Source organism: Caretta caretta, chromosome 3, assembly GCF_965140235.1.
Source record: "Caretta caretta isolate rCarCar2 chromosome 3, rCarCar1.hap1, whole genome shotgun sequence".
Classification (NCBI taxonomy): Eukaryota; Metazoa; Chordata; order Testudines; family Cheloniidae; genus Caretta; species Caretta caretta.
The window spans coordinates 191,175,260-191,189,114 of NC_134208.1; the positions used below are offsets into that span (position 1 = coordinate 191,175,260).

The window sequence follows — 13,855 nt, forward strand, 5'->3', positions numbered from 1 at the left end:
GCGCAACCAGAAGGCGGTGCAAGCCGTGCCCATCCCGGGGGCGGGCGCTGAAGGACAAGCCGACGGGCAGGGCTGAGGCCCCCTCCCGGAAGCGCTGCTGGCGGCACACAAGGGGCGCCCCTCGACAGCGGGAGCGCACCCCGGGGCCCCGCACCGCGCAGGACAGGACCTCCCCGTTCAGTAGCACAGGGCTGAACGCCGGCCACGGGAGCGACAGACCCTCCCTCTCCCCATAGCGGGGGACCCTACGCCGGGGCCAGGGGCGCCTCCTACCTCCGGCGCGAGGAGCGGGAGCCTTTCTTGAAGCCGGGGGAACCATGAACTCCGTGCCCCCGAGAGGGCAGCGTGCGCGCGCATTCCCGTCCCCCCGGAAACAGGCGTCCCGGCAGGAAGGTTCCGGGCCCGCCGCCATCGCTCAGCCGGGCTCCGCGGAGGCAGCGGCCGCTTCTTCCGCATCGCGTGTCCGTTTCCACCCGCCGGTGACAATCCTGCCGGCGGCCCTCAGCCCTCCTCCGGGGGAGGGAAGGTCTCCGGACCGCGAAGACAGCCGAGCCGCCGAGCTGGGGGAGGCCGGAGCAGCGGCAGCCAGAGACGTTGATCCTCACGCCCGGCCTGGCCCGGAGCCGCCGCATTCTCCGGCAGATGAGCGGCTCGGCGCTCCCCCTGTCAGGCCTGGCAAGGCCGCGATCAGGTGGGAGGGGGGGAGCAGGCGCGGCTGGGGCGGCTCGGGCGGGCGGGCGCAGCGGAGCCGGAACGGGGGAGATGGCGTCTCAGCCGCCGCCTCCCAAGCCCTGGGAGAACCGGCGCCTGGCGGGAACCGCGGCCCTGGCCTTCCAGTGAGTGCACGCCCTCCTTTCCCGGGGATACACCCTCAGAGACCTGCCCCGCCGCCCCACGCGGGGGGAGAGAGACACGCCCCCCCCGCGGACCCTGCCCCGCCGCCCCACGCAGGGGGAGAGAGACACCCCCCCCCCCCGCGGACCCTGCCCCGCCGCCCCACGCAGGGGGAGAGAGACCCCCCCCCCCCGCGGACCCTGCCCCGCCGCCCCACGCAGGGGGAGAGAGACCCCCCCCCCGCGGACCCTGCCCCGCCGCCCCACGCAGGGGGAGAGAGACCCCCCCCCGCGGACCCTGCCCCGCCGCCCCACGCAGGGGGAGAGAGACCCCCCCCCCGCGGACCCTGCCCCGCCGCCCCACGCAGGGGGTGAGAGACACCCCCCCCCCCCCGCGGACCCTGCCCCGCCGCCCCACGCAGGGGGAGAGAGACACCCCCCCCCCCCCGCGGACCCTGCCCCGCCGCCCCACGCAGGGGGAGAGAGACACCCCCCCCCCCCCGCGGACCCTGCCCCGCCGCCCCACGCAGGGGGAGAGAGACACCCCCCCCACCCCGCGGACCCTGCCCCGCCGCCCCACGCAGGGGGAGAGAGACACACCCCCACCCCGCGGACCCTGCCCCGCCGCCCCACGCAGGGGGAGAGAGACACCCCCCCCCCCGCGGACCCTGCCCCGCCGCCCCACGCAGGGGGAGAGAGACACCCCCCCCCGCGGACCCTGCCCCGCCGCCCCACGCAGGGGGAGAGAGACACACCCCCCCCCGCGGACCCTGCCCCGCCGCCCCACGCAGGGGGAGAGAGACACCCCCCCCCCACCCCGCGGACCCTGCCCCGCCGCCCCACGCAGGGGGAGTGAGACACCCCACCCCCCCCACCCCGCGGACCCTGCCCCGCCGCCCCACGCAGGGGGAGTGAGACACCCCACCCCCCCCACCCCGCGGACCCTGCCCCGCCGCCCCACGCAGGGGGAGTGAGAAACCCCACCCCCCCCCACCCCGCGGACCCTGCCCCGCCGCCCCACGCAGGGGGAGTGAGACACCCCACCCCCCCCCACCCCGCGGACCCTGCCCCGCCGCCCCACGCAGGGGGAGTGAGACACCCCACCCCCCCCACCCCGCGGACCCTGCCCCGCCGCCCCACGCAGGGGGAGAGAGACATACACCCCCCGCGGACCCTGCCCCGCCGCCCCACGCAGGGGGAGAGAGACACACACCCCCCGCGGACCCTGCCCCGCCGCCCCACGCAGGGGGAGAGAGACTCTCCCCCGCCCCCGGGCCCCTCCGCCATTCCTCCTCTCACTGGGGTGGGAGAGACTCCCTCCCAGGGACTCTGCCCTGGACCCCTGAGACTTCCTGTCAGGAACCCTGCCACAGACCCCTTTTTCCCCCCGGCCCCTAGCAGGAGAGAGACTCTGTCACATGGACTTTGCTCCCTTGTCCCCCACAGTTCATGAAGATTTGGGGATAATGTTAATATAAAATGATTATGGGTACTGATCTTGAACCTCTGAATTTATTTAGGTCTGCTGATTTGGGTGCCAGCCTGCTGACCAGGCCTGGACAACCCACACGAGTACCTCCGCCTATTTTGCCACGACCATCACAGCAGGCAGGGAACAGTAGCCTGAGCAATTTCAGACCTGCGTACAGCAGTTCCTTTTCTCCAGGCTATGGCACATATGGAAACTCCTTTTATGGAAACTACAGCCCTTACAGTTATGGATATGGTGGTATGGGCTATAACCGGTTTCGTACAGACGATCTACCTCCCAGCAGATTTGTTCAGCAGGCTGAAGAGAGCAGCAGAGGTGCATTTCAATCCATTGAAAGTATTGTGCATGCATTTGCCTCAGTCAGTATGATGATGGATGCGACCTTTTCAGCTGTTTATAACAGTTTCAGGGCTGTGTTGGATGTAGCCAATCACTTCTCCCGACTCAAAATACACTTCACAAAAGTGTTTTCAGCTTTTGCATTAGTCAGAACTATAAGATACCTCTACAAACGGCTGCAGCGGCTGCTGGGTCTGCGGAAGAGCTCTGAGAATGAGGATTTGTGGGCTGAAAGTGAAGGAACTGTGGCTCGCATTGGCCCAGAGGACCGGGCAGCTAACTCAGCAAAATCCTGGCCCATTTTCTTGTTCTTTGCTGTTATTCTTGGGGGTCCCTATCTCATCTGGAAGCTGCTCTCTACATACAGTGATGAAGAAACAGGTAAAGGAGATCAGCAAAGTGAGGAGAGTGTAGTTAGAGAATAAACTATTCATGTTTTTGCCTCAAAGAAATTAGTAAATCATAACCTAAAAATGCTGAATTAAACAGGGAGATGGGGATTAAGGTATTAAAATAGCCTACTCTTTGATGCTATGTTAATTGATCCATTCAGTTCTCTATCAAAGAGGTTCTACTTCTAGGGAAGGTAAGATTTTAGGGCTGAGTTCTGCAGCTGCTTCATATGTATACAGCTGCAGAATCAGGTTTCTTATGTGAAGCAAAGTCTTCTTTAGCAGCAAGATTCAACTAGGTATTACAATATAGCACTATACTAATAACATGATCTTTATTGAACTGGGGGGAAAAACTTGGGGCGCTTGCTTGCTTTATTCAGTCGATCCATCAATCTGGTGACTTGGAATAGAAAATTCTGCAAACCAGGACACTTATGTGCAGAGGCTGAAATGTGGATTCAGAAGCGTAACTTGAAGCACCTGAAAATGTTGGTAGTTGTATAGTGCCATATATGTATGGCCCTGGAATAAATATTTGTGCAACACTTTTAAGATTTAAAGTGTTACATAAATGTTTCTGTGACCCATTATATTTAGTATATGCATACTTGTGGAAAAATTCAGTTTCTGTTATAAATTACTTTAAAGATCCAGATGATTATGCTGCTTTTTAACTCTTCTGTGAAATAGCGTCTAGTAACTGGGCAAACGGAGATGATGATCATGTAATTGGAAGAGCAGAATATGACTTCACTGCTGTTTCAGAAGAAGAAATTTCTTTTCGTGCTGGTGACATGCTAAAATTAGCACCCAAAGGTAAGACTATGATTTATTGTGGATTTACTTTCTAACTTCCAATGACTTTTTAGTGCTTGTGAATGGAGTCCTACTGACAGCCCTTTGAGATCAAGAGATGTATTTTAGTTGGCCCAACTCAACAGGCCAGTGATTGTGTGGATGCTCTAGAGAAGCAACATGCCCAATCTCTTTGAGTGGGTTTTGCTTAATTTCCCTAAAATGTTGGCCGGTACAGTAACTCATTTTGACGCATGCCCAAAGATCACTTACACAATGCATCTTCACCAACCACTGTACTCCTCATATTTCCTCATTGGCCATGCAACAGTGCTGTGACAAAAGTTAGCTCAGTGCAGCACTTTTATTTTCAGAACACTTCAAACATTAATCCTCCTTCAGAGACAGGTTAATTGTTTGCATTTCTGTCTTATTACAAAGTCAGTTTCTCTAAGCTGGTATGCATTCTACCTGACTCCCACTTGACTTTAGTGAAATCTACACACGTGCATCTGAAGGCAGAATGTGGCCACTGTACTAATCACTGAGGAAACTGTGCTATTCAGAAGAAGATAGTTGTCACATAAAGCACACTGAATCCTGTAGATAAATGCAAATATTCCAATCTTTTGAGTATGTGTAGGCCAAAAAAAGATATACATGGAAGTATACTAACAGTAATTTCTTAGAACATTTTGTATTTATACTTTGTGTAATCAATTGCATGTAGTTAATTACAGTGAAGGGTGTAATCTTCAAACATACTTTCAAAGTACTTTTTTCCTCTACAGTAAAATCTTGTATCCTTTGGAAAAGGGATATACCTTTTTTAGCCTCTAACTGGAGTGCTATAACAAGAATTGGCAAATCCCGTTGTCTTTTTTTTGTCTGTCAAATGATTTTTAAAAATTTTGATTAATCATGAGATTTTGTTTTAATTGTGATTTAATCATGCTATTTAAAAAAATAATCATGATTAATCATGAAATTTAATTGCACTGTTAATAGAAAAAAATTTATTTAAATATTTTTGGATGTTTTCTACATTTTCAAATATTGATTTCAATTACAACAGAATCCAAATGAACAGTGCTTGCTTTATATTATTTATCATATTTGCACTGTAAAAAAGATAAACATAAGAAATAGTATTTTTCAGGTCACCTCATAAGTACTGTAATTCAATCTCTTCATCGTGAAATTGCAACTTACAAATGTAGAATTGTTTTTCATAACTGCACTCAAATATAAAACTTTAGAGCCTACAAGTCTACTCAGTCCTACTTCTTATACAGTCAATCGCTAAGACAAACAAATTTATTTACATTTACAGGAGATAATGCTGCCTGCTTCTTATTTACAGTGTCACCTGAAAGTGAGAACAGGCACTCACATGGCACTATTGGTAGCCAGCGTTGCAAGATATTTACGTGCCAGATATGCTAAACATTCGTATGCGCCTTCATGCTTCGACCACCACTGCAGAGGACATGCTTCTATGCTGATGACTGGTATTGCTCTATAATGATCCAAAGCAGTGCGGGCTGATGCACATTCATTTTCATCATCTGAGTCAGATGCCAGCAACAGAAGGTTCATTTTCTTTTTTGGTGGTTCAGGTTCTGTAGTTTCTGCATCGGAGTTTTGCATATTTAAGACTTTTGACAGCATGTTACACACCTCATCCCTCTGAGACTATGGAAGGCACTTCAGATTCTTAAACCTTGGTTCATGTGCTATAACTAACTTTAGAAATCTCACATTGGTACCTTCTTCGTGTTTTGTGAAACTTGCAGTGAAAGTGTTCTTAAATTGAACAACATATGCTAGGTCATCATCTGAGACTGCCATCACATGAAATATATGGCAGATGCAGATAAAACCACAGAGCAGAAGAAATACAGTTCTCCCCCAAGGAGTTCAGTCACAACTTCAACGCATTATTATTTTAACGAGCATTGTCAGCACGGAAGCATGTCCCATGGAATGGTGGCCGAAGTATGAAGGGGCATACAAATGTTTAGCATATCTGGCACATAAATACTTTGCAATGCCGGCTGCTACAGTGCCATGCGAATGCCTGTTCTCATATTAAGGTGACATTGTAAATAAGCAGGCAACATTATCTCCCATAAATGTAGCCCTGGTCTACACTGGGTGGGGAGGGTTGACCTAATCTATGCAACTTCAGCTCCACCAATAGCGTAGCTGAAGTCGGCGTATCTTAGGTCGACTTACCTGGCCGTGAGGATGGCACCGAGTCGACTGCTACTGCTCCCCCATCAATTTATCGCATCTAGACGAGATGTGATAAATTGATCCCCGATAGATCAATCGCTGCCCGCCGATGCGGCAGGTAGTGAAGACCTGCCCTTACGTAAACAATTTTGTTTGTCTTCACAATTGGCTAAAAAAGAAGTAGGACTGAGTGGACTTGTAAGCTCTGAAGTTTTACATTATTTTCTTTTTGAGTACAGTTATGTAACAACAACAACAACAAAAAAACTACATTTGTAAGTTGAACTTTCATAATAAAGAGATTGCACTACAATGCTTGTATGAGGTGAATTGAAAAATACTATTTTTTCTTTTTTACTGTGCAAATATTTGTAATAAAAATAATATAAAGTGAGCACTGTGCAATTTGTATTCTGTTGTAATTGAAATCAATATATTTGAAAATGTAGAAAAACATCCAGAAATATTTTAATAAATTTTCAGTTGGCATTCTATTATTGTTTAACAGTGCAATTAAAACTGCGATTAATCGTGATTTATTTTTTAATCAAGTTAATTTGTTTTTAATCGCTTGAGTTATCTGCTATTGACAGCCCTACTTTTTTTGGATATATTTTAATTAGGGCCCTACCAAATTCTCAGCCACGAAAAACGCATCATGGACTGTAAAATCTGTTCCCCCCGCCCCCCCCCCCCATGAAATTTGGTCTTTTGCGTGCTTTTACCCTATACTATACAGACTTCATGGGGGAGATCAGTGTTTCTCAAATTGGGGGTCTTGAACCAAAAGGGAGTTGCAGGGGGTTGCTTCAAGGTTATTTTAGGGGGGGTTGCAGTATTGCCACCCTTACTTCTGTGCTGCCTTCAAAGCTGGGCAGCCAGAGAGAAGTGGCTGTTGGCTGGGCACCCAGTTTTGAAGGCAGCGCAGAAGTAAAGGTGGCAATACCATGCCATTCTTACTTCTGCACTGGTGCTGGTGGTGGCTCTGCCTTCAGAGCTGGACTCCCAGCCAGCAGCCACCCAGCTCTGAAGGCAGCGCTGCCGCCAGCAGCATTGCAGAAGTAAGGGTAGCGGAACTGCAACCCCCCCTCCAATAACCTTGCGACCCTGCTCACACACACACACACCTCCTTTTTGAGTCAGGACCCATACAATTACAACACTAACATTTCAGATTTAAATAGCTGAAATCATGACATTTACAATTTTTAAAATCATATGACCGTGAAATTGACCAAAATGGACAGTGAATTTGGTAGGGCCCTAATTTTAATATATAAACATTAGCACTTTAAACACCACATGATCAGTTATCTGGCTTGTCATGTGACTAGTTGTTGACTTAATAGCACTAATTGTAGGTTTCAAGTATTCTCCATGTTTCTGCTGAGCTTTGAATTAGATGGCTGTATAATGTCTGATCTCAAATTCTAGGAAAGTGTTTAAATGGTATAACTGTTATACAATTTTGAATTACTTTATAACTATGGCTTATTTTTCTTATCAGAACAACAACCCAAAGTACGTGGCTGGCTTTTGGCTAGTCGTGATGGTCAAACAACAGGACTTGTGCCAGCTAATTATATCAAAATATTGGGTAAAAGAAGAGGTCGGAAAACAGTGGAGCTGGAAATTATTACAGAGCAGCAGCCGGCTTTTACCAACACAACACCTGTTAGAGGAGCCACTGATGCGGATACTTTAGAAGAGCAAGAAGCTGCCTTTGAATCCGTTTTCGTTGAAATGAATAAGGTTCCCGTTACCTCTGACTCCACTGTGACAGGTGGAGATAAACAGGATCTGTGATGCATCTGGATAAAATTCAGTGATTGAACTATACTTATCAATAATCCTTTTGATATTCTGAAAATTGTAGAAGAACACTGTTAGGACTGTATCAGGTATCTCGCTGCTGGTAACGGGTGAACAGATAACGAAATAATTTACCCAAACTTTAGTAGCATGCTTGATTCACTTAAAGTTGTACATTTGTGGCCCTGCCCAGCAAACTATTGGCAATTGTGAGATCTCAGGCTGGGGGGAGTTTTGTAGAGGCAACTGGGTAAGCCAATGTGTTGCATCTCTAGCAGCTCACTTTGGTCACTTGAAGGAATAGTGCTGATGAATTCTATAGGTAGCAGTGTCCAGTCCTCCTTACTGGAGAAAGAATTGACTTGATATGAGGCCTTTGAGAGGGGGTGTTGAGAAGAAAAACTGAAGCATTTCTAGCAGAGGCCTCCAAAAATTATATATTGAAGAGCCCTTAAAATACTTCATTTTTTGGCTGCTTTTTGGTAAAATTAGTGCTTCCGCTACCGCAAAGAAAAATGAAAGACTTCAGGCCTTTGTTATAAAAAGGTGACTATCTTAAGAAACAAGATTAGCACTGTGAAGGAAGGTACATTCAACTGGAGTTGTAAGCAGATAAATGCTGTTACCAGTGTTTATTTGTCCTTTATTCTAATGTTGTTTTCAAGAAAGTATAAGCCGTTTTCCCCACCACCATTCTGGGAGCTTTCCTCATCAGAGGCCGGAGGACCACATGTTTTATTCTGATTTATAATGCACATGCTTTAGGCCCTATGTATCTTCCAGCCAAGCACGGTTAAGGATGCTCATTTTTTATCAACATCTCTCTAGGGCCTAGTGAGCTAAGTTAGCACAGCCACACTTCCAGGCAGGTATAATAGCGTATCAAATTCTAGTAATTATGTATTTTAACAGCTACATCTAAACTTCCCGTGTTTCAGTGCAATTTCTTTTTGAACTTTTGTGAGAAAATTCAGCCTGATTTTAACACAGCAACAATGCATCACAGAGTGGATAGGAAACATCTGTGTTGCCAGTAAATAGATGGGGTTTTCTATTGATAATCCCACAAAATAGGAAACAAGAAGAAAGCTGCCCATTTCATTGTATCATCATGGAGATGGATGAGTTAACTGCTACCTTGATTGTTCCTGCTGCACTTCAGGCGTTAAATCGGCATTTCCCCATAAAATCTGAGGTACATTGAGAACCACAATTGCATAAAGACTATTAACAAAATACATTTTGTCTTCAAATCTATTTACTTTTGTGAGCTCTGTACTAAAGTCATACTTTTCTGGGAAGTAAAGTTAAGTAAAGCTTCAGATTCCTCTTTCGGGACTCACTCACATTAATATTAGATTTGATTAACACAGAATCATTTTCAGTTCAGGCTGTAGTTCTTTTTGGAATGCTCTTATATGCTGTGTTGAACCCTTCAATGTTAGAACAGATCATACAGTTCTAATGTACTACAGAAAAGGAAAAATACTGATAGCTGTGTATTAATAAATCATTTCAATTAAGTAGCCTGTTTCTTAAAAACAAAAACCCACAGCAGCACCCAAGCTAGTTAAACTTGCATACTTATACTAGCTGTTCCTGGGGGAATTCTGTGCCAAAAAATTAAAAATTCTGTGCACAATATTGCAATAACACAATATAATCACGCCGGTTTCAATTATTTTGGTAATTTCTTTCAAAAGACCTGTCAGCAAGTATGTTTGTAACAATACAGACAACAGCAAAGATTCAGGAAATACTTTTTGACAAATAGATTCCTTACCAGGCATATGAATACATAACTTTCAGTAATTCATTTAACCTACAGAAATGTATTTCCCGCCCCCCTCAGAAGCGGTGCAAAGGTTTGGGAGGAGTCGGGGTAATGGAGGAGCTGAGGGAGGGGAAAGTAATTGCTGGGAAGGAGCTTGGGTGTGAACTTGGAGGGTTGTTGGGTGTGGGTGGGAAAAGTATGGAATGGAGGTTTTCTGGTCAGGGAGGGGTTGTTAGGGAGCCTTCCCCATGCAGATACTGGCTAACCCCTAGATTCACTCATTCAGTCTGTGACTCCCCACAACAGCCCCTTATGCCCCATGTTGTCTGGTCCCCATATCCTGGGCCTCCTGAGCTGGTCCCACGGAGAGGGCACTGTGAGGAATGCAGCTTCTTCTCTTCCCTATCCGCAGCTGGGGCTGCTCCCGCCCAGGAGCAGATGCTCTCTGTCCTGGCGCACAGTGGCTCTGGGTAGGCGAAAAGTGTACGTGCAGGATTTTTCAGCAGAATGTATTTTCAACTGAGAAAAAAAAAGTGTGTGGCAGATGAATTCTCCGTGTGTAGGAATAAGTAGCATAATGGATTTTTGGTAGTTTTAATTCATGTTTCTATAGAGATCTTCAACATCAATTTCCATTGCAAGCTTCATTAATATGTTTATATTTTTTAGTGCATTTGCTAGAGTTAGTACTTAGGCAACTTGTGGTGAACAGAATTGCTAAGGTTTAGACAAAACCGTTACAACAAGCTATTGCTAACCTCAGTTTGGTTAGTAGTCTAAGTGGCTGGTATACTTGAGCCCTGGATTTTAGAATAACCTCTGGACTCTTGCTGTGTACAATGGCAAGGTTAGGAGCATAGGAGATAGGGCCCTGGCTCCTGGGGGACAGTGTAGTGAAGCATTTTTGCTACTGCTTGCTCAGTAAGATTATATGTAGCTGCTCTGGGAGAGGGAAAGGAAAAAAACAGCCCACAGTGAAGGGGTGAATGAAAAACTCTTTGAACTACATTTGAACCAGTACACGTTTCTGAGAAACTTTTCTCAACATGCCAATGCACCAGATGAGGGATTAACTGGAATTTGGATGGGACTCCCTCTGCTGCAGAAACAGAAAGGAAACTGAGGACTAGGATGTACATTAAGATTGTTAGAAAACTTTACATCAAATGTTCAGTTTCTGCCCACATGCTTTGTTCCTGATGGGTTTAATTATTTTACTATTGGAGTATCAATCTTTCTTGTATCAATAAAGAATTTTAACTGGAGCAGTAGTCTCTTAAAAGAATAAAGCTTTTTTTAAAATGTCTGTTAAATCAGGCTTCTACTTTCCTAATCAAGACTGGATTGGAAAACACTGTCAGTTGAACATTAATTAGAACCTTTAAATCTCATTAATTTGTAATAAAGACATAGTTAAATTTCACATCTGAGTTTTTTTGGTCATGTTCTTTGAAAGTATTCTCCTGGTAGAAAAGGGGTAGCTTATAAATAATTGGACATTGACTAACCTGTCTTACTTTGTAGTAGCTTGACTTAGTCTGTCAAATCACTGTAAATGTTATAACTATGCATAGAATTCTGACCTTTCAATCATGTTTACTCACTTTAATGGAAAAGAGGGTTGAGAAAATGATGTAGTAAGTTATATTTTATTTTAAAAATTCTGAAATTGTATTGACTATAAATGTATTAAAATTGAGATTTTGGCTTTGTTGGATGTAAATTAACATCAGTACAAGAATGAGTTTAAAATGGAATCCTGTGAGCTAATTATTTCCCATAGTAAACTAATTGTGCAAATATGTAAGAACAGAAAGTTTTAAATATATTTGTTAAAACTGCATTAGAGATGGGAGTTTTCCTTGGGAAAGAATATTAATATTTTAGTCTTTAATAAGAGCCAGGGTAAAATTCTCAATAGTGCATAAGTCCCATTTTCAAAAGTGACACAGGCACAAAGGAGCCTAAGTCTTATTGACTTTCAGTGTTGTGAAACTGTAGGGGAAAACTCAGTTAAAATTACTCACAAACAACAAGCAATTAGTTTAAACTGTAAAAGTGACATGTAAAAATTCACCTTCCACATTTTACAGACATCCTTGACTCTGATATACAAAACTTGCTAAGGATCTTTTAGCATATCCATTATCAATATGTATATAATTTTGAATGCATGAATAGTGATGGATATGCTGAGTTTGTACCTACTGCTTGTCAGACAAGGTGGCTTGTGAAATGCATACAGTACATTATTAAATGACAATAGTGTCATTAACTGCATGTACAAACTGTCAGAGTACTGGAATACTTAAATTACTTTAACTGATCATTTCCATAATTCCGTTTTATGAAGTTTTATGAAGTTTGCATAAGGATTAAATATTTTATAACGGGACTGATACAGTACAGAGGTATTCAGCACTGTACAGTGGCTAAACTATTCTGAACAAATGAGGTTTTTTCCTGAGAAGTTTAACGTAAAAGTAGAAGTCTGTGTAATAAAAAGGTGGGATGTGGTCTCAATGACTAGAAAGCTTCACAAATATTATGTGTGTGTATCTTAAGGTTTTGGAAGGAAGAGTGCTTTGCTAGCATTGACTAGGAGGCTGTTCAGGGCTTAAATGGTAGTAGAAAGAAGTGAAGATTACGGGAGTAGTCATGGATTCAGTGTATGGAGGAAGGTGTAGGAGATGAGAAAAAAGATGTAGGTGAGGACTGCTTGATTTATGCATTAGGCAACTGACTCTCCTATTCTCAGAGCGCTACTAAAGATAACACATCCATATTATTTTTGGGTAAGTACACCTAAGCAACAGAACTTGAAATCCCTCTTGGGACATTTAGTTGTATGTACTTTATTTGGATTACCTCTGAATTTTAATCTTAAAATAATAGGCTCTTTGTTACATGAACTGTATCTTCATATATATATTTGTACAGTACCTAGCACAATGAGACCCCAGTCTTGATGGGGGCTTCAGGGTGCTACTAGAATACTAAATAATACATACAAATTCAGAAGACTCATTCAAGTTTTTGAATAGTATTGCAAATTGAAAGGCATTACTTTTTGTCCAGCAAAATAAAGAATAAAATAAAAAATGGAAAAATATTAGTCTGTTTTCCTTGCATAGGCTCAAAAGACTACTCTTCTTATGGAACAAAAAAGTCTCTGAGCCAGCAAGATTATTTTAATATGTTTGGCCTCACTAGAAGCACTTTACCGGTATGAGAATACTAGTATCCTATATCAGTAAAGTGCTCCTAGTGTGGACTCAGCTACACTATCAAAGCTGTCCTTTGCATCAGTATCGCAAAACCAACCCCCGCACATGAAACAAGCTGTACTGGTTTAGCAGAAACATTCAACTACAGTCTTCCTGACTGTTAATCATCAACTTTTCCTCATTTTGCTGTACAAAGTCAGCATTAACTGAATCTGGGAATTGCTGTCAGGAAAATGGGGAATTATGCTATTTATCTCATTATGTATTTGATTCTATGTCTATAGAAATCAAAGGGAGTTTTGTCACTGACTTCAAAGGATGCAAGGACCTTAATATACTGATTCCGTTTTTTGTATTCTTGTGTACACTTTTCACAGCCTAATACAGCACTCAGCTTTTCTTCAGCGAAGTTGGTGACAATGATGATCAAGGGAGTGAGAAAAGGACAGGTATTTAGTATAGTCTATAGGTTTACAGCAGTAGGATGAAATTAAGAAAAGGAAAATAAAGTAAATGAGAAGAAAAATCCAGACATTTTTAATAAAGTAGGCTAGTCTCCCAAGCGAAGTGGTGGGATACCCTCATCTGGACATGCTAAAAGTTGATTGAAAAGAGAAATGCACCATAGGGAACAAACCTGCAATGACTAATAGATTAGATGAATGAATAGATATCCTATTTCTAGGAATCCATGCAGTTTCAGTGCTCTCACCTGTTTGAAAACGTTTTCTTTTTCTAATTTTATTTTAAGAATGCAAGCCTTCTCTGACACTCGCTTTAACTCATTTCTTAGTTCATCCATCTGCTGCTGATGTTCACTGCAAGAAAGGAAAAAATAATAAAATAGCCAGCTACCCTTAGGGACAGATTGTAATTTCAAATGTGTGTTGTGCATCACTGCAGTTCTAAAACATTCATTACTCCATCTGCACCTTAAAGATGTAGACGTC

At 44.6% G+C, this 13,855-nt stretch overlaps 2 protein-coding genes and 1 long non-coding RNA gene across 5 annotated transcripts in view; 2 read left to right on the plus strand and 1 right to left on the minus strand.

The window, feature by feature from the left end:
• Positions 1 to 602, minus strand: part of PUS10 (pseudouridine synthase 10) — an 85,149-nt gene extending 84,547 nt beyond the window's left edge. Inside the window, exon 1 of one of the 3 annotated variants that reach the window (XM_075127202.1) lies at positions 274 to 602. In XM_075127202.1, coding sequence (XP_074983303.1) covers positions 274 to 456 — 183 coding nt within the window. In that variant the 5' untranslated portion in view covers positions 457 to 602. The remainder of the gene's footprint in view (positions 1 to 273) is intronic. The other 2 variants (XM_048842799.2, XM_048842800.2) reach the window with 2 other exon arrangements.
• Positions 1 to 11,519, plus strand: part of LOC125633481 (uncharacterized) — a 266,677-nt gene extending 255,158 nt beyond the window's left edge. The window contains exon 2 of the long non-coding RNA XR_007355616.2: positions 10,996 to 11,519. This is a non-coding gene — a long non-coding RNA (uncharacterized LOC125633481). The remainder of the gene's footprint in view (positions 1 to 10,995) is intronic.
• On the plus strand, positions 698 to 11,101 carry PEX13 (peroxisomal biogenesis factor 13). Its single transcript, XM_048842804.2, has 4 exons — positions 698 to 836; positions 2,354 to 3,045; positions 3,750 to 3,875; positions 7,600 to 11,101. Exons 1-4 carry the CDS (start codon positions 763 to 765, stop codon positions 7,896 to 7,898), a joined length of 1,191 nt encoding a protein of 396 aa, XP_048698761.1. The 5' UTR covers positions 698 to 762; the 3' UTR covers positions 7,899 to 11,101.
• Positions 11,520 to 13,855: the final 2,336 nt, after the last annotated feature.

What these genes read in the sequence shown, in the direction of transcription:
- PEX13 (XM_048842804.2), top strand. Translation starts at nt 763, where the DNA reads ATGGCGTCTCAGCCGCCGCCTCCCAAGCCCTGGGAGAACCGGCGCCTG. An exon ending in ACCGCGGCCCTGGCCTTCCA is followed by an intron (nt 837 to 2,353) that starts GTGAGTGCACGC and finishes GAATTTATTTAG; the next exon opens with GTCTGCTGATTTGGGTGCCA. An exon ending in ATACAGTGATGAAGAAACAG is followed by an intron (nt 3,046 to 3,749) that starts GTAAAGGAGATC and finishes TCTGTGAAATAG; the next exon opens with CGTCTAGTAACTGGGCAAAC.